The sequence below is a fragment of the Pochonia chlamydosporia genome, chromosome 3, assembly GCF_001653235.2.
Source record: "Pochonia chlamydosporia 170 chromosome 3, whole genome shotgun sequence".
In the NCBI taxonomy this organism is placed as follows: domain Eukaryota; kingdom Fungi; phylum Ascomycota; class Sordariomycetes; order Hypocreales; family Clavicipitaceae; genus Pochonia; species Pochonia chlamydosporia.
The window spans coordinates 4,949,878-4,968,041 of record NC_035792.1 but is presented as its reverse complement, the minus strand read 5'-3'; the positions used below and the strand labels follow the sequence as shown (position 1 = coordinate 4,968,041).

General features: G+C 51.7%; 9 protein-coding genes across 9 annotated transcripts; 7 read left to right on the top strand and 2 right to left on the bottom strand.

Moving 5' to 3' along the window:
• Positions 1-429: 429 nt before the first annotated feature.
• Positions 430-983, top strand: VFPPC_13810 (hypothetical protein; the record flags this gene model as incomplete). Its single annotated transcript, XM_018291582.1, has 2 exons — positions 430-501; positions 603-983. The coding sequence occupies 2 exons, from the start codon at positions 430-432 to the stop codon at positions 981-983; spliced, it is 453 nt and encodes a 150-aa protein (XP_018146056.1).
• An 855-nt stretch (positions 984-1,838) lies between these two features.
• On the top strand, positions 1,839-2,381 carry VFPPC_05304 (scytalone dehydratase; the record flags this gene model as incomplete). The annotated part of the gene is made up of 2 exons (XM_018284524.1): positions 1,839-1,863; positions 1,918-2,381. 2 exons carry the CDS (start codon positions 1,839-1,841, stop codon positions 2,379-2,381), a joined length of 489 nt encoding a protein of 162 aa, XP_018146055.1.
• Positions 2,382-3,664: 1,283 nt separating this feature from the next.
• On the top strand, positions 3,665-4,267 carry VFPPC_15929 (hypothetical protein; the record flags this gene model as incomplete). The annotated part of the gene is made up of 1 exon (XM_018293682.2): positions 3,665-4,267. One exon carries the CDS (start codon positions 3,665-3,667, stop codon positions 4,265-4,267), a length of 603 nt encoding a protein of 200 aa, XP_018146054.2.
• Positions 4,268-5,099: 832 nt separating this feature from the next.
• Positions 5,100-6,894, top strand: VFPPC_05303 (cellobiose dehydrogenase; the record flags this gene model as incomplete). The annotated part of the gene is made up of 2 exons (XM_018284523.1): positions 5,100-5,367; positions 5,432-6,894. 2 exons carry the CDS (start codon positions 5,100-5,102, stop codon positions 6,892-6,894), a joined length of 1,731 nt encoding a protein of 576 aa, XP_018146053.1.
• A 441-nt stretch (positions 6,895-7,335) lies between these two features.
• VFPPC_15928 (ribonuclease P complex subunit Pop1) lies at positions 7,336-7,873 on the top strand (the record flags this gene model as incomplete). Its single annotated transcript, XM_018293681.1, has 2 exons — positions 7,336-7,437; positions 7,520-7,873. 2 exons carry the CDS (start codon positions 7,336-7,338, stop codon positions 7,871-7,873), a joined length of 456 nt encoding a protein of 151 aa, XP_018146052.1.
• Positions 7,874-8,070: 197 nt separating this feature from the next.
• VFPPC_15927 (hypothetical protein) lies at positions 8,071-8,298 on the bottom strand (the record flags this gene model as incomplete). The annotated part of the gene is made up of 1 exon (XM_018293680.2): positions 8,071-8,298. One exon carries the CDS (start codon positions 8,296-8,298, stop codon positions 8,071-8,073), a length of 228 nt encoding a protein of 75 aa, XP_018146051.2.
• A 62-nt stretch (positions 8,299-8,360) lies between these two features.
• Positions 8,361-8,870, top strand: VFPPC_17630 (hypothetical protein; the record flags this gene model as incomplete). The annotated part of the gene is made up of 2 exons (XM_022429322.1): positions 8,361-8,582; positions 8,637-8,870. 2 exons carry the CDS (start codon positions 8,361-8,363, stop codon positions 8,868-8,870), a joined length of 456 nt encoding a protein of 151 aa, XP_022285640.1.
• Positions 8,871-12,284: 3,414 nt separating this feature from the next.
• VFPPC_05301 (sulfatase domain-containing protein) lies at positions 12,285-15,374 on the top strand (the record flags this gene model as incomplete). Its single annotated transcript, XM_018284522.1, has 3 exons — positions 12,285-12,517; positions 12,859-13,103; positions 13,186-15,374. The coding sequence occupies 3 exons, from the start codon at positions 12,285-12,287 to the stop codon at positions 15,372-15,374; spliced, it is 2,667 nt and encodes an 888-aa protein (XP_018146050.1).
• A 1,073-nt stretch (positions 15,375-16,447) lies between these two features.
• On the bottom strand, positions 16,448-17,566 carry VFPPC_05300 (metallo-endopeptidase; the record flags this gene model as incomplete). Its single annotated transcript, XM_018284521.1, has 2 exons — positions 16,448-17,283; positions 17,347-17,566. The coding sequence occupies 2 exons, from the start codon at positions 17,564-17,566 to the stop codon at positions 16,448-16,450; spliced, it is 1,056 nt and encodes a 351-aa protein (XP_018146049.1).
• Between the last annotated feature and the right edge of the window lie 598 nt (positions 17,567-18,164).

Below are 18,164 nucleotides of genomic sequence, written 5' to 3'. Positions count from 1 at the left end.
ACATGCCAATGTTGGTCTTGTCACTCGAATTCGGCCAAGGAAGTTGCTTGACAGCCACTTGGTATGTATTTCAAGCGATGCTAGTCGCACAGGGCCGGCGTTGGTGCTCAGGTTGTGCTGAGGTTAGGAATGAAGATGCGGGAACTGACATCTCCAACTAGATCGATTGGGTTATTGATAGTCGTATGGAATTGACAAGACCCGACTTCGGGGTCTATTTGACCAAGTTGAGGAATGAAGTCCCTGGATTTTTCTCGTTGCTATCCAGAGCAGAAACACAACGACTATACTTCTGGGCAGCATGGAAGAGGTTAAATAGCAGGACTATATCCTTATGTTGTCGTGATCCAGCACCGCGCAATAGACTACTTCAGAATCATCCTCACCAAGCAAAACAACACGCAAAGCATCTCCCACAAGTCCCACAAGATGAAGACTGCCGTCATTACGACCATTGTTGTCAGCCTGGCGTCTGCCGTGGTGGCAGCACCGACATCGCCGGTGAGTATTCCGTATACGGACCAGATCATCACCCTCGATCAGATGTATCCTGCATGCCCACGTGGAGTATAAAGACTAATGACAACCTACCCCCTACGTAGATGCAACCGCGCGAGGAGCAAGCCGCTGAAGGCCTCTTTGGCACAGGAGCCAACCTCGTCACCGGCGTCGTTGGCGGCGCTGCTTGCATAGTCGACGGGTTCTTGGGGAGCCTGCACCTTTTTGGACCACCCGACCCAAAGTGCAGTGGCCAAGGCCAAGCCGTCGCGCCGCCTTCGAAAGGCGACAAAGGCGACAGTAATGGAAGCCAGAGCTCGTCAGCTCAGTACAACTACACTTACAATACCAACCAAGACGGCACTCTGAAGATCGACATCACTCTGGCGAGTGGCGCAACTTGCACCTCCAACGAGGATCCCAAGGGGAAAGAACTCAAGGACATTATTCAGGATGCCGCAACGAAGTGTCGCAACAAAAACTAGACATGGTCGTCTGCAACCTTGTTTTGTAAGTGGCCGAGATTTCGTCACCGCACGGGCAAGTATACAGGTCATGTACGGAGTACTCAGACATGTATCAGAGTACGGGAAGGGAATCTAAAATTATGACAGTTGGACTGCAGGACACCGGGCTTTAAATAGTAATACATGTGTCTTGTCTTTCATTATTCCGCCATAAGTTGGTGATTGCCAACGTTGATACTAGTGATACATTAGTCCACTGTAGTGCCAATACAATATGATATGCCATTGCTTCACAACTTTAAAACCAAAGCATTCGCACATCGGCACCAATTCTGTCGTCTCGGTTTCCATAAAGCTGCAGTGTTAAGTATCTTTCGCAGTCACGCTGGCGCCGATCTTGCCAGATTGGCTTGGTCGTTTGCTGCTCTATAGCACTTCTTGTGTACCCAAAACACCCATCAATTGTTGTCGCCCAGGTAGCGTCTTATGATTTCTCTTGCTTTGAATAATGTCCCAGTCTTTCTATCAGTACCTTCAGTTTCGGCTTTCACACATAAACCCAATCGCGCCGAAACCTTTTCCGGCGGCGGGTAAGCTTACATGTGTACGGGGGAAATTCTCACTTCACCATTCTGGCCGGCATCAACTTGCCGAGAGTAAGCACGTTTCGACTCCACAGGATCTACGGCGCCGGATAGTACTCTCTTGGGATACAACATAAGCAGCGGTAATTTATTGGGTGTATATAGACTTGATCCGCCGTTCATCCTGGCCGTCTCCCGTTTGTCTCCCCTACTCCAAATTGACATTTTGACTCAATCCATACCTACGGGCAACGTGACATTGGTGATAATCCGGTGCCAGCAAGACAAGATGGCCGCAGACATTCCATTTTCAGGTGCGACTCGATCTCTGTTGTGAAAGCCTAGCACGCTCACCGGCAAGCGTACAGACTACCTTGAGATTCACAATCTCATTTTCCAATGGTCAGAAAGCTACGATACTAAAAACTGGGAGCTCTTGCGACAGTTGCTGGCTCCTTCGATACGCCTGGACTTTCGCGGCCTGCACGGGGCTTTACACGACCAGATCTCTCCGGATGAATACGTTGCCATCTTGTCAGACAAGAAGCTCATCGGCGACGAAAGACTAAAGACGCAGCATCTAGTCGGCGCATCGAAATGGGAGCGTGAGAGCGATGGTGCGATTGAAGTCGTCCTCCAGCTTCGGGTTGCGCATCAGCGCTACACTGCCGACGATCTCCAAGTCGTGGAAAATAAGGGTCATGCTCACGGATTTGCAACGCATAGGTACAGAAAATTCCAAGGGGCGTGGAAACTGGAAAGTGTCGCACCCAAGCTCGTATGGAGCGAGTATGATCTCTTGGGGACCCTGAATCCAAAGGAGGACTCATGAGTGAATAGCATTAGCGCAGCTCGGCTTTTACTCAATTGAACGAATGTCGATGTCATGTCCCAAGTAAAGCGTGTTGAGTCGGGAGAGTTCGCTTAAAGTCTGCAGCATGAGCCCACTATCTGCACGGGTTGTGATTATAAAGGGCATCGATCGTCTTCGGCTGGATCTTTCATGCTTGGAAATTTGTTGTTGTGTTGACGCCGCCAACAGAGCAACACTTGCACCTAGGCAAGGAGTTACTCCGCAGAATGACTGGATATTGAAAACTGATGCATTCGTCAAATCGTTCCAAATATAGCCCCAGTTGTCGATTGTAGATTGACCAACTCAGGCTGGCCAGCATCGTAGTTAGTGTCCTTACATACGATCAGAAAGGTCACAAATGACACAAATCGAACCCACGTGTCCCCAGATTTTTAGAATGCAAGTCCTATCCCAAGCGACAATCAAGCTCTTACAGGCGCATCATTTCAAGTACGGTATTATCTCATTGGGTAGTGCCCTCACCATGCTTGTCATTCCAGCCACCGGTTAAGCGTGAGTCTATCACCACAGCGCACAGCATTTTGGCTCGACCGTCTTAACCACCGCCAGGTCTAGTTTAAACAAACACATTCGAGCACAATCTTACAATGGGCAAACTAAGGACGACTGTGTCCGTCAACGGGCTTCACGGGATGATCCATCACCGTCGCGTTGCAAATCGCTCCGAGAAAACATGGTTATTCCCCAACAGACAAAGAAACACTGGAAATAGACCAAGGTGGCCAATAGCCGTGTCATAACAGCACTCTGTTGACCAATAAAGTTGGAGCACTGCCTCATAAGCAGTAATTTATCCGGCACTTCGGGAGAGAGGCGCTGCTCAACAGACTCCAAGTGGAGGGATAATTGCAGACGGGTTTGATCCTTGGCTGGGCAAAGCAGCAAGTAGGTCCATCTCCAGGGGAATACAGTAAGGTGAGCGATGATGGCTAAAAATAAAAAGTCAAAGTCAGCTTACAGTTCTGTGTGGGCTGGTTTAAGCTAGTGATGATGCTTTGTTGAAACCCATCGTATGAAGTCTACCCGCTGAAAACAACTTCATCTCGAAGATCTTCAAGTATAAGATGAGGGTAAAGTTCGAGCATGTCAAGTTCAATTAAATCACCTTCACACTGTCCGGCCCAAGGGCTATTGTGTACGAGCTCCGACCACTTCGTGGAACATTGAGCCACTATACCATCCTCCCTCCGCGCGACCAAATCTCGATCATCCCGTCTCCGCCGTCGCCCGACGTCAAAATGGCACCAAGATTCCAATCAGTCATCACGGTACCCGTCCCCGCCTCGCTTTCCAGGGACAGCATCATCGCCGCTCTGCAAAGCTTCACCATTCTTATAGAGAGCCAACCCTTTGTATTGAAGCACGAGCGAGTCCCCGTCGACCTCTCCGACGTTTCCACCGATCCGTTTTTCGAAGGAAATGGGAATCACATTGAGCGGTACCAGGTTGTCGAGCGTATCGATATTTTGCGGTTGCCCAAGGTACCCGTCTATAAAGACGTCCACATAGACGTCACGTTCCAGTCCATCGAAGGTGGTGTACGTTCACGAGCAGATGCCGGGGGTGTTCGGATCTACGCGACGTATTTCGTTCGCCAGATGGCCCAGCCAGCCCAGTGGGACATCACAGGATCTGGCTGGAGTGAGTGGGAGCTGGTCGAGCAGTCGACGGTCATATGCGGACTATTTACAAAACCATTTGTCACTCATAAATACAACAAAGCCCACCAGGCCATTCTGGTGAGCGTCATTGAAGCAACGTTCAAGAAGAGGCGGGAGTCATCGCAGGGGCGATTGTATTTGCAACAGACCTTGGAACAAGGTTTGCCATTGCAAGGCTAATGCCTGCTCGCGTGGTTGTTAAAGTATACAAGTATAGATACCCAACAATTTATTCAAGTGGCGTGAGATGGGCTGGACAAGAAAAATAATACACTACAGACCCAAGAGTTAATCTCAATCCAATATCGGACACTGCAAGTCATATACGTGATACAATCAAGAGCCAGGACTCTAAACCTGAGCCAGCAGGTGTATTCCCTCGATCGCCAAATGAATGCTGCTACTTCACGAGCATTGACGATTGTGGGCGCAAGACTCTGCGCGATCTGATTTCAGGACTCTGCATAGATTTCCTGGCATCTTCGATTGGTCCGTTGCCCTGTAAGATCTCGGCGCCAAGCGAGGCGCAAGTAAGAGAGGTCATCGTGGGTCGCTTGGGCCCTTTGCATATTTTTGAACATGGCAAGGTCACGGCCGAATTGACGTCAGACGCAACTAAACTAATTGCTGGTCCGTGTACAGAGTACGAATTAGTTATGGACAATCCGAGTTTGATCTCGTAATGGTCTGGTACATGGCGATGTGGGCAGTGCGATCCACCAGACTAGACCAGTTGACTCATCCATGTCTGAGGAATACGATGAAGCTCCACAGCGGGAAACATCTCTTCTTTGTTCAAACAGAAATTACATCATTAGCCACAAATTAACCATGAGTCGCCGATGATAAAAGCCTTTTGCATCGTCAGGCGGTGCAGCCTCGTCTTATAGGGCTGACTGGTCTCGACTCTCAGGTCTCAGTCTCAGTCTCAGTCTCAGCTCTCAGCCGTTCTCCCCTTTCTCACCATCGAATCCGGGACTTGCACACAGCCGTCTCACCAGTTGACAAAACAATGATTCCCAAGGCCGCCCTTCTCGGGGGACTTCTCGCGGCAGCTACTGCTGTCTCTGCCGTGACCGACTGGTCCTCCCAACGCTGGGATGTGGTCGTGGTTGGGGCCGGCACTGCTGGCATCATTGTCGCCGACCGAATGAGCGAAGCCGGATACAAGACCCTTTTGCTGGAGCAAGGTGGCAAGTCGTACGGCATTGTAGGCGGCAACGAGAAGCCCGGATGGTTAAACGGGACCGACCTCAGCAGAGTCGATGTTCCCGGCCTGTGTGAGTGCAAAACGACGGCCATCCCCAAACTTGCCGTGGCTTCACTGTTCTAACATGAAGGCAGACTCGACCATCTTTGACGGCAAGTCGCCCTTACTGTGCAAATGGGATCAAGTGGCCGCATTCCAGGCATGTACGGTCGGCGGCAACAGTGCCATCAATGCCGGGTTGTATTTCCAGCCGCCAGCATCAGACTGGGATGACTATCATCCTCAAGGCTGGCACAGTCGGGACGTCCAGCCCGCCGTCGAGAGGCTTTTGAAGCGCCAGCCGGCTCTCACCAGCTACTCAGAGGACGGCAAGTTTTATGCCCAGAGCGGCTACGAAGCCATGAAGACGTGGATTGTTGACAATGCCGGCTACGCAAACGTCTCGTTCCTCGAAACCATCGACAACAAGGCAGGCGTTTTTGGGCGTCCGGTGTACAACTACATTGATGGACAGCGAGGAGGGCCGACCCGAACCTATTTGCAAAGCGCGCTGGCTCGAGGCAACTTTCATCTCGAGACCGGCGTTTACGTGCAACACATTGAACACGTAAATGGCACGGCATCTGCTGTTGCCGTTCGTCTCCAAAACGGGGATCAAAGGTCCATCGCGCTCACAAGCTCGGGCAGAGTAGTCTTGAGCGCTGGCGCCATGCTGTCGCCAAAGATTCTCATGTACTCTGGCATTGGCCCGCAGGAATCGCTCAGCAAGCTGGCGGCCAAGAGCTTCACGCCGTACAACGAGTCCTCGTGGATTGTGCGACCGCACGTTGGGACTGGCCTCTTTGATAACCCCAACACCTTCATCGTGCTGTCTTCTCCGGACGTTGAATCGTACGTCTACAAGTACGAAGATCCAGCTCCGGCGGATCGAGACCTGTACCTGACGTCGCGCAGCGGCCCGTACAGCTTTGCTTCTCAGACGTCTGCCTTTTGGACCTATGTCAATCACTCTGATGGCACGCGAAGCGGAGTTCAAGGCACAGTCAGCTCTGCCGGATACGCTGACCACACAGGAAACAATACCATCACCCTAAACATATACGGCACCTCGGGTCTGTTGTCGTCGGGTCGCGTGCAGTTGTCTGACGACGGCAAGTTTACCGCTCATCCAAGCTCCGACGTATACTACTCGCATCCGCGCGACGGAGAGAGTGTCGCCACGTTTATTCATTCTCTGTTCCAGCGCCTTCCTGCGTCAACTCCGGCGTCCCCTGCCAAGGATGGGTTGACGCCACTCAACATTGCTCAAAACTCAACCCTGGAAGAGATTAGAAAGTATGTCACGACCCCATCGGCCTATGCAGTCGGGGCCGTACAGCACTGGTCGAGTTCATGCCGTATCGGCAAGTGTGTCGACGCAGACACAAAGGTCATGGGCACCAACAATATCCACGTTGTGGACGCTTCCATCCTTGCTCCTCTGACTGTCAATCCTCAATTCGCAGTCATGGTGGCTGCCGAGAAGGGCTCTGAGAGAATAATTGCAGCAATGAAGGGAAACAGTTGTCGCCGACGATGGCAAAAACGACAAAAGTAGCGCAGAGTTGAGCAGATGGGACCCTATAATTTTGTATATATTTTAGACACGACACAAACGTAATCAAGATCAGTTTTGCAATGATGATGAGCCGTTGTGCCCAATTATTGAGCTCGTTTTCCTGTCACCAGCTCATGTTACCACCATTTGCAGATACGGTGTCTCCCGCCATCTTGTTTGGCCTTCCTATTTAGGAAAAAGTTGCGCATCAAAACGGGGGGCATAACGGCTTCACGGTGCCAACTTTGCACCAACATAATGTGCGGCTGAGAAACGGCTCGCTGCGTGAAAAGCATCTCTAGGTCAAAATAAGCTCACATGAATGCGGGGAACTGGCAAATGGACGTCCTTCAGTTACAGACAAAAAAAAAGGACCAAGTACAAATCCTCATCTCAAGAGAATACACAGCGTAGCATTCCATTGCAAGTAAGCTGATCAAGATGACGGAGTTGGAGAAACCCACAAGTATCACCGGCGGTTGTCTGTGTGAATCGGTTCGATATACCATCACGTTTCCCCCAGACCACCCCTGGGACGACTGTGTACGTCACAAGCTCAAACGGTTGGCAGGGCGTGTCACCGCGAATGAAACGGGCAGACCAAAAGCTAATGTTTCTCTCATAGATCGGAACGTGCCAATGTGTCTGGTGTCGTAAGGTCACAGGCTCGCTTTTGTTCAGATTTCATCAGCTCAAGAAAACCGACGTCAAGTTTGACGCAGACTCAACACTCAGAACCTACCAGGCCACCCCGGGAAAGCATCGCGGCTTCTGCAATAACTGCGGGAGTTACCTGTTTTACCGTGGCGAGACCAGCAAATTCATCAACCTGGCAGTTGGATGCTTCGACAAGGACGCCATGAAAAAGTACGGAACCATTCTCACCAAGGCGGGTGGCCATTTGTACGTTTGCGACGAAATCCCAGGCGTCACAGACCACCTCGAAGGCGACCGTTTTGAGACCGAGCCGCATGACTAAGGTTGCGGTCTTTGGAAACATGTTTCGCTATCATGTCGGGGCAGGACTTGCAGTGAGGGATACACGTCAAGTCTATGGTATCTGTGTGAAGCAAGGCATATGGTGCAGATTTGCAGGTATAAGTTGTCTAAGAATACATCCAGACTTTGGACTTTACGCATCAAGAAGCTGCCTCATCATGCTCACTATACGTCAATTCATAAACCATCACGAGAGTAACCACTGCAGGACTGCCAACTGCCATCCCATGACCGTATATGCAATATAAACGCCAGTTGGGCATGGGCACGGAACGAAAACGTTTTGTAAGTAGGTATAGGGTAGCAGTGTAATTCGATGACACATGTAGTCTTTCCATCCTCTCCTTGCCAATTTGTTGTTGGTGTTCCTTCAAGAAACCTCGGGGCATTAGGGAACTGCCGCATCTTAAGACGCGTTTCGTTTGACATTCCCCTTTCCGAGAAAGACTCAGAATAAAGTTGTCTTCATGGCCAGCCCTTTCCCGAAATCAGACGAAACCTGTTGCTGGCTAGAGCTCAACTGGACCAATCGGCGCGGTTCAATCTGGTCTCGTGCGTGGCTTCTGAACTGCTTGGCAAACGTATGGGTATTTTTAGGCTTCATGCACGTTGGCATTTCGAGAGACCAACAGGCATGGGGTTTAATTTGCACCTTGACAATCACGGTTCCAAATGAACCAATTATCAATGCACCAGGGCCGTCTTGGCGAGATCCCTGCGCTAGGAGGAAACACAGTCACTAGCCACTCTGTGTTCCCTTTTATTGCTGCTCGCATAGCCCTAGCCGGCCCCCTCTTGTGGAGTGTCCATGGAAATGGTCAAAGTTCTCAAAGAATTGGATGATGGGCCGGAGGCATAGTTGCGCTTTTGGCATTTGGCGGTTGGCGGTTGGGCACCTGATAGTCTACCTCAAAGGAGGGGCTGCTGAATGTATTGGATCAATTGAGGCTTCGGTGTGCGCAATAGACTGTCGTTAATCTGCTTCATTACTCGGTCCATGGGGTCGTGTCGCGTCAGTGAGACAATTGACCGACTGTCTTGTGGCCGAACTGACCAAGCCAGCCGAGGGAGCTGGGAGTCCGTGTCAAATGCATTCGGGTTAGAGACCGAAGCAAAGACTGGCATGCGTGCCGAGCGTTCACAAATGGTAACAAATGGGTGTAACGGCGCAGTGGCCACATGCACCTCACTACAGGGCTGAGATGGCCCCTGATTCTGATTCTGATTCTGTCCTTGGTTTCGGAGCCTCTTGAAAAAAGATGAATTGTCCTTCATCACGAATGCCAGGTCGACAGGCGGTATCGTGACCAATTTCCCCTTCGAGGCAAGGAAGTGAACCATTTGCTGGTATGCCACACAGCGTGCTCTTGATCCAACCAACCAGGGCATATCTCCCCCATACCAGGTACGCCGTACCCGGCTGTGTTCGCATTTCGGCACACGAGAGAACAGGGGAGACAGAGAGAGTGGCTGTGGATTGGGCTGGCATGGTGGCTTGCTTCTTGGCCGCCCCTTTTCAATGTTCCCCAGCCTGCAACTCTGTGCCGTTAGTTTGCTGTTGCTCCACGTCAACACCTTGTCGGCTTCGGCTGACTTCCGTGGCGTACGATGGCCGGCTTGAACCTTTCTTGCCTTTGCCATAGGAGTACTTGGTCCGCGTGCTCGGGACAACAGAATAGACCGACTTTGCAGGCCAGGCCATTGACATACTCCTGAGTTGTGTCATCACCAGATTGGAACGCTGTAATGGCTTGCCGCCACTCCATGACTGGATTGCCGAGGACCTGCGCCAGAACAAAAGAAAATGAAGCATCGCATCGCCTGTTCGTATAGACGTAATGTCAATATTTAAAGTACCTGGAACGGGCTGAGCTAATTTGGCAGGGATACAACACGACGTGCATCACACTACTCCGGAGAGGTGCTAGCATTGGCGGGGACACACGAGCGACCCGTCAGCAGAAGCTTCGACATGGACGGGAAGTGTGCTCGATCAGGAGACAACGAAAATGGAGCCTCGGCGGTGGGAGTCGTTGAGCTTGGCTTGACGATGATCAACAGAATGTCTGGGGCTGACTTGACGTGCCTGTTTCAAGACTGTGAGGCAGGGCAGACTGGTTGATGGACACGACTCGAATGTCGTTACGGACGATTCCTGAGAGTCAATCTGTTCCAATGCCACGTTGGGGAGACTGCAGATGTGAAGAGATACTGGGATCGTCACACACATACCATGAGAAGGGCCAATGGTAGCCTCTATGCAGCAGGTCCTCGGGGTCAAAACAACCCGCAGGTGGGATGAGTTTGCTCTGTTCAAAGCCTGGTACCAGGGTCTGTGTGACGGGAGGCAGCTGTGATGCCGGGGGAATATAGCTGCATCGGAGGAGAAGAAGCTGCGGATACGCCGTCTTTGTCTGGTACGTTGCTGGCATCGTCTGCCTTTAGAGTTTTCGATTTTGTGTCTGTGTTGGACGGCGTTAGCAGGGAAAGCTGCCAGTCTCTGTTCCTTGTACGGAGTACCTTTGCACCACAAGAACCACCAGACTTCACTGTCACAGTTTGACAGCCTGGAGACGTTGAATGTTCCACAAGATATGGATCAGCAGTGATTCAGCATATCAAAGCCCAGACCTCACAGTCCATCGGGGACATCCTAATCCAGCCATGTCAGGGGCGGCGCGGCGCGGCTATGCTCACGGACTGTCTGACTGTCTTGTGATGGGTGAGGCTCCGCCGCTCGTATTTCAAGGGCCCCAAGGATTGCTTTGCGACACCATCTGTTCCTTGTTTTGTGGGGGGAGGAATGGAAATGTGGATATTGAACGGGGGTTGCAAGTTGATGCTGGAAGCAACGTGTGCCAGGACGATTTGGATGGTCTGTCAAACATTACTATGCGGTCGTGAGTCCTGAGGAGACGAGACTGTCGGCCAAGTTTGTTGGGTGAAGAAGTCTTCGATTCCTGCTCCATGTAGTCAACCAGTCTGGCCGTTCTGCCAGACGTCAACGGGTGTGAAGAAAGGGGAGTAAGAACCGTCATGGGCGGATGCACACGTCTGAGTTGCATCCAATCCCGCTTTTCAGCGAAGCAGATGGTGCCAGAGCCAGAGCATTGCCAAGGATACAATACAAATGTATTTTGTATTGTTTTGTATTTCAATGCTCTGGCGATGTGATCGGTTTCCGGTGTGTGGTGTGTAGAGGACAAGTTACCAGCTATGGAACATGGAACATGGAACCAACAGGGACCAACATTGAACCGATGTTTGTTCTTGCATAACAGCATCGGTATGAAAGACTTTCTCCCTTTGCACGTTCACTCTGCTTACGGACACATCATTTCGGCTCTTTATGACGTCGATTCAATCACAGTCTGATAGCATTTTCATTGTGTCTGCCAAAACAAAGCCTGCAGAAACCCCTCAACTGCTCAAGTGGCATCCGCATCCGCATCATCAATCAATCGACCACGTCGCGTTGGCCTTTGCCAGGCACCAGGAACCGGGAACGGACCGTTTGTTGATGGATTCCTTCATCGTTATTTCATTCTTCGTCTCATTCATCCACCCCAAGTCTCGCGTGCTGGTTATCCTTAAGCAGCCTAGTTCCGGAACCCCCTGGCTTGGTTTAACCTTTTCCTGAACCAACTTGACTGGCATTTGCATCTGCAGCCCATTTGATCCTCCGCTTTTTCCTTGCCGCCGCCGCCACCAGCTTGACCCAGATTTGCCCACTAGACCAGTCTTGACTGCTTGACTGCACTGTGCTTGGAATCCAGTCCGGTCTACTGTGCAGTTCAGACTCAAGCACTTGCTCCAGTGCTGGCCCCAGTGCAGTCTGGTTCAAGCCAGGGCTGGCCGCCATCCCGTTGCCCCTCTGGCTCATGAATTTCATTTGATCTTACCACCCTCATCTCATCAAATCTCGCAGCAGCCCGTCATCATTCCGCCCATCTGCTCCGTCTTCTGTCGTTTTCTCGTTCCAGGGCTCCGTCTCTCCCTTCCCACGACTCCCAATTTCAATTCCTTTTATAAAACATCTCCCTACGTCCACTCGCGTCCTCCTGCTCGCACACGTGCCTCTCTTGCACTCTCGTTTGGTGGTTTTCCTTTGCTTGTTGATTTCGCAGAGCCGTCGCCATCATCATCGCAATTACCATCGCAAGCACCGTACTATCCCGACGACAGGACTACCTAGTCATTCAGCTAATTGCTTCCCGACGTCACGATCAAAGTCTCGCCCCCTTTCAACAAAGCGCGGCGGACTCATTTGCAAGGCACGCGTCCATCCCTAGTATCCTGTACTCCGTATACCGACCGAAAATCAACTTTTACAACCGTTTCATCGCCGATTGTGGCCCGTCTGTCTCGATGCTGACCGTCGGTCGCCCGTAATGTATCCTTCTTTGGTTTGCTTTTTATTCGCAATCTTCTTTGTTTCGACTACGACGACCAAGCTTCTGCGTCTGTTTCTCAACGCACATGTCTTTCCGACCGGCGTCTTCATCTTTTGCCTACCGGTCTTCATCGTTCCCGATATTGTCTTGACTAGTCTGGTTTGGCTTCTGTTGCGCCGCAGGAATGGGTTATTTGCCCTGCTTGGGTTTGTCGTTGGCGCCTTGATCTGGTAAGTTGGCACGCGAGCATCCCACCAGACACTTGACATCAAATGCACCAGACCACACAGCATTGCACATCACTGCACGGCATGCTCTTTGTCCCAAATGCCCCCCCAGTGCCCCTTCAACTCCATCATTGTCCACGTCCCCCTGGCGCTGGCGCCGGCGCCGCCGCATAAAAGCGCCACCGCCAAAGTTTAAGCTTCACCACCTTCGTTCGCGATGTTTTATGCTCGGCGGTGGGATACGAACAAGTCTTGAGCAAAAACGCCGCGCCCGTTTTCATTTCTCCCCTTGTGACGTTTTGCAGTTCGCGCTTGCTAACGGTGGCCGTTTGGCAATTTTCCAGCCTCGTCAATCTTGGCGCTGCTTCCTCCCAGTTGGGCTTCTTTTATCAAACTGGTGGCGAGATCGACTGGGGCGACGCAACCTCGTTTGCCTTTAGCGAGGAGGGCCGAAAAGTCTTGCTCAGCGAGGGTGCGACGCCGCTTGCCTTTACCTGTATTATTTTGATAGTCTCATGGATTGTCAAGCTCCGACTCTACAAAGCTGTGAGCGCGGCCCTGGCGGCCGGTGAGATTCATGCACGATCAGGTTTGTCTGCTGCCCCTCCCAAAAGCTATAAAGCGTCCTGGACGGCAAACTTGATTTCATCCTCTAACACGTACCTTGTCAGTAATTCGATGGACTGCGTCCAAGGCTGGTGTCGGCGGATCGTCACCAAAGTCAAAGGGGGAAACCGAGTCCTCTCTCCTACCCACCCACGAATACGACGACTCCGACTCCGACTACGATGAGCTGCCCAGCAACACGCGCCGACGGGCTAGCGACGGCGATGCCATGTCGCCTCGTGCCATGCAATGCCCGCGCTTTGTTCCTTTGAGCTTTAGCGTCATGGTCGTGCTGGGTTTCCTTTCCATTTTGGTACTCTTCGACCCGGAGCGGCCGTACAGTCGCATGTTTACCACCTTGCCGCTGCCGCTGCTCGCCGTTTTTGCGCCAAAGTCTGTCGAATGTGCAACGACTTCCTGGCCGCTGCCCGACCTTCTGGACCGCGCGAAATGGGAGTCACCCAAGGGAAATTTCAAGGGCTGGGCTCCGGGCACGGCAAATGACATTATCCAAAAATACCGAGAGAGGAAGCCCGACTGGCTGCCGGCAGAGCTGCCCCAGGGCTTCACTCGTTGGGACCCCGAGGCCACGACAGCCACTGTCCAAGAACTCGTCAAAAACACCACGAGTCACGACCACAGCTGCCCGGATCCGCTCGTACTGGACCCGTATTACAATCCCGCAAACGATCCCATGAAGATCTCCAACCTAGACAACCCGGTGTTGCAGCCCCTCCAAAAGGCCTTGCAGGACGGTTCGGTGAAGATTAGGCACATTGCCCTGATTTTGATGGAAAGCATGCGTGAAGAGCTGTTTCCCTTGCAGCAGGGTTCTGGTTTCCACGACTTGCTTATAAAGTCCCACGACGACCTCGACCAGGACGACGTCAATGAGCTGCTCTCGCACATCTCTCCCAATACCGAACGAGTCACCGGCAAACCGGGCAACTGGAAGAGCAAAAACGGCACAGCCTTTGGGCGCAAGTACGCGGAATGGAATGACAAGACGAAGGATGGCTTTGGTGGCGTCAATGTGAATGGCGGGCTCACCACGAGCAGCGTATCGACCAAGAGCTTGGCCGCCGTCCACTGCGGCGCTTGGCCGATGCCGGTCGACATGTTCGAGGAAGCAGAGACGGAAAGTTATCAGCCGTGCCTCCCAGAACTGCTCCAGCTCTTCAATACACTCAAGCCCAACACCTCGTCGAGCAACTTCCGCGACCACCAATGGTACCCGGCCTTTTTCCAGGCCGTCACGGACGGCTACGATCGCCAGGACAAGTTTGATTCCAAGATTGGCTTCAAGCACATTGTGAACAAGAACCGCATCAAGGAGGACGCCGAGAACAACCCCGAGTTGGAAGAGATCAACTACTTTGGCTTCCCGGAAACAGCCCTCAAGACGTACATCACCGACTACATCACTAATGCGACGGCAAACAACCAGCGCATGTTCCTGTCGCACTTTACCAGCACCACGCACCATCCCTGGGCGGTGCCCAAGTGGTTCAACTCGAGCGAGTACATGGGCTCGGCGCACGGCTTGATGCAGACGCACAAGGACCTCAACAGCTACCTCAACACGATCCGCTTCAACGACGCGTGGATTGGCCAGCTCATGCAACTCTTTGACGATCAGGGCATCTCGGACGAGACGCTTGTTATTTTCGTGGGAGATCACGGCCAGGCCTTCAAGGAGGACTTTAGCAAGACGGGCACCTATGAGAATGGCCACATTAGCAATTTCCGCGTGCCCATCACCTTCAGGCACCCCAAGCTCCCCCGGGTGCAGCACAGAGTCAACGCAACGTCGCTCAGCATTCTGCCCACCATTCTCGACCTCCTCGTTAACACCGGGTCACTCAACCAAAAGGACACTGCTGCCGCCGCAGACTTGGTACAAGACTACGAAGGCCAGTCGCTTATTCGGCCCTTCAAGACCACGCACAAGGGCCGCCGTGCGTGGAATTATGGTTTGGTCAACCCCGGCGGCAGAATGCTGACCATCACCTCGTCAGACACACCTTGGAGGCTGATTCTCCCCTTGGACAAGAAGACAGAATACGTCTTCTCAGACCTGGGCAAAGACCCGATGGAGTTGAAACGTGTGTTGGAGTGGTCCATCAACAGCTTGGCATCCACGGTTCGCGGAAAATACGGCGACGAGGCCGCCGATTGGCTCCTTGAAGCAGAAAAAGTTGGCCTGTGGTGGGCCTCGGAGCGAAAAAGACTTTGGAATTACGACCCTTCATAAAGCTGGGAAAAAGAAGACATGGCGGTGCTTTTGGTTATGAATTCATTGGGCTTTTTATCCTCTTTTTTTTGGTTTCTCTTTTGGCATAGGAAACAGCACTGGGGCAGCAATATTTTACGGGCGAGTTTGCTGCGGTTTTGTTCCTTTTGGGCCAACCATAGACGGGGTTCTTTTTGGGTTGTTTTTGGTCATAGCAGTGTCTGTATATTTAGCATAACGGCGACCCTGGGGTTTATCGGGTTGCGACTGGGGCAACAGTACGTTGTCATGTTGGATGACTTGTACGTGTCACCGTCCCATTGTATATATACGTGGACGCTTGGATGTTAAAGAACCATGTCGTCCAAAGTTGCGTCTTGAATTGATATAATGGCCGAAGCTCTGACTGAACTCGATGACGGGTGACTTGAAGGTTTTTGTATAGCTTTAATCCTAAAAACCTGACTGAATGTCCGTAGCCTGAATTTCGGTACATTGCGTGGCGTATATTGGTTCATGGCCGCTTGTAAGACCATCGCTCCCCAATTACACCTAGTGGAACGTACGTCCTGGAGTTACAATCGGCTTGTTTAGTGGCGGCGGCATCATGCAAACATTGGCCGGCTGCCGTCAGATACTTTCAGACGAATTGGCTGTACGTGTCCTCAATGCCGGCTTGTCCCGGGTTGTTTGACAGACGGACTTGACAAGGTTGACGTGTCCACGCTGCAACAAGATTGAGATCTCTGTTGGTTCATGTAAGCCAAACACGCCACAGTGTCAACCTGTCCATTTCAATGTTACCAAAAGAAAACCTTGCAGGTGGTGAGATGTCAGTGGAGCGACTGGACGGTGTACATGACTTCTGAAACGCTTATTGATATCAAGGCCGCGCCACTCTGTCCGCCAGACTACGTTCCACGGTGCCCATCTCAAACACGATGCTGATGCCCTTCTAGAGTCCAGACGATTCTGATTCGCCGTTACGACAGTCCGTACCTTACTTGTGTTCAACTTGGCCAATTCAATTATGTTATTGCAAACTCTATATATTTATTCTCTTGAGCCTTGTGCTGAGGGAACTGCACCAGCCTCTAACAGTTGGCGTAAATGGCATTGGCAAACAAAGCAAAAGTATCAGCATTGTTGAGCTCCTGATCCGCAGACAGACCCTGAATAGCGTCATAGCCATATCCCAGATCGTCGGTGCCCTGAATCTGAGTCAAGTGCGTGTCCTCGTGGATATTGGTAGTGGCCTGGTCCTGGGCGTGGCAGGACGAGGTGACGGGCGGGAGATCATCAAAATACAAATCACAATAGACCATGTAGCTTTGACTGGGAACAGTATACGCCAGCACGTTGCCGCTGCAGTCATTGCCCACGTCAGTGCAGTAGTAATCGGCCACGCCGGAGCTCGTGGAGCCACATTCCTGCTCAACTCTGCCAAAGACGTCAGCGACAGTCTGTCGAGTCTGGTCATCCGAGGCCTTGAAGTACTCCTCCATCTTCTGCGCCGAGCCCGAGGTAGCCGCTTGGCCAGCAGCTGAGGCAAGCTGGGCGCAGTTTTGGAGAGCTGTCTCCGTGACGGACAGCTTCTGCCCGGTGCAGTCACTTTGGACCTTGGAGCGCTTCATCTTGTTGTTGAAAGCGGCGTGATCTTTGGCAGCCTTGTCGCCGTTGACGCTGATGGCGATGGCGTTGGAGTGGTACGGGATGTTGCCAATCAGCTTGTTGTCGCCATTGCCCTGGGCATAGGACAGGGAGCCGATGGAGTGGATGTTGAATTGACCACCGGTCGAGAGGTCGTACGTCTGGGCAATGTTAAAGGTGACGGTGATGGATTTTCCGGCAGCAATGTGTTCTAGGGAGGAGTCCTGGACCGTCTTGGTGGAAATTCTCTTGCGAATGCCCAAGAATGGGACGTGACGGCCTTTTTTGTGTTAGGGGAAAGGGATGCGTTCAAATAGTGAGTTTAATGTGAGCAGCGGCATACCATTGGCGGCAACCTTGACCTTTTGGATGGCTGACTTGTCGAGAATCGTGCCGGGCTTGAAGATTCTGACATCGTCCTTGCCTATGTTGGCAATAGTTGCTTTGACTTCAGAGTTGCCAACAACTTCGAGCTTGACATCAAGTTTAGATGGAGTGGTTAAGGGGGACGGAGCAGCCGCAGCAGCGGTGAAGATTGCGGAGAGAGCTGTAAGCAGCTTCATGGTGTCTTTGAAGTGATGGTAGTGTAAATGTGCTGGTAGAGCTGTGATGGATCTGATTGTTCATATGCTTTTGTGACATTGGCCTCTAGCTTTTATAGATGTTTGCCTCAACCAACACATGATAGTTCATCACACATTCGTCCAAGTCGCCGAGACAAAAGTAGCAACGGCAACACAATGTCGATCGGCGGGGTAAAGAGTGAACACTTTCTAAATTGGACTTGGTTATAAGTGACTGGATGCAACTTTCCTTCCTGAGCATGCCTGGCGAACCTATGTCAGGAGTGCCAACGGCGACCAACCTGACCTGTCTCATTCGCAGTGAAGAACCGCATAAGAGTCTTGGTGATATTCCCTAATTCGATCGAATCTTTACAGGGTGTCTTCTGTCTGACCACTAGAACAGGATTGAAAAGGCGCAGAAACCGGACGCATTCGACATTCGGGCACTCTCCGAGCGGAGCATCGACGAACTCGAGAGAAAATGTCAACAAGTCAGAGAACTATAGTTTTAGAAGAAATGATCTACATTGAAATAGTTGATAACCCTCATTATAAGCTGAAGCCTACTTACACGCGAATTGCACATTCTTCATTG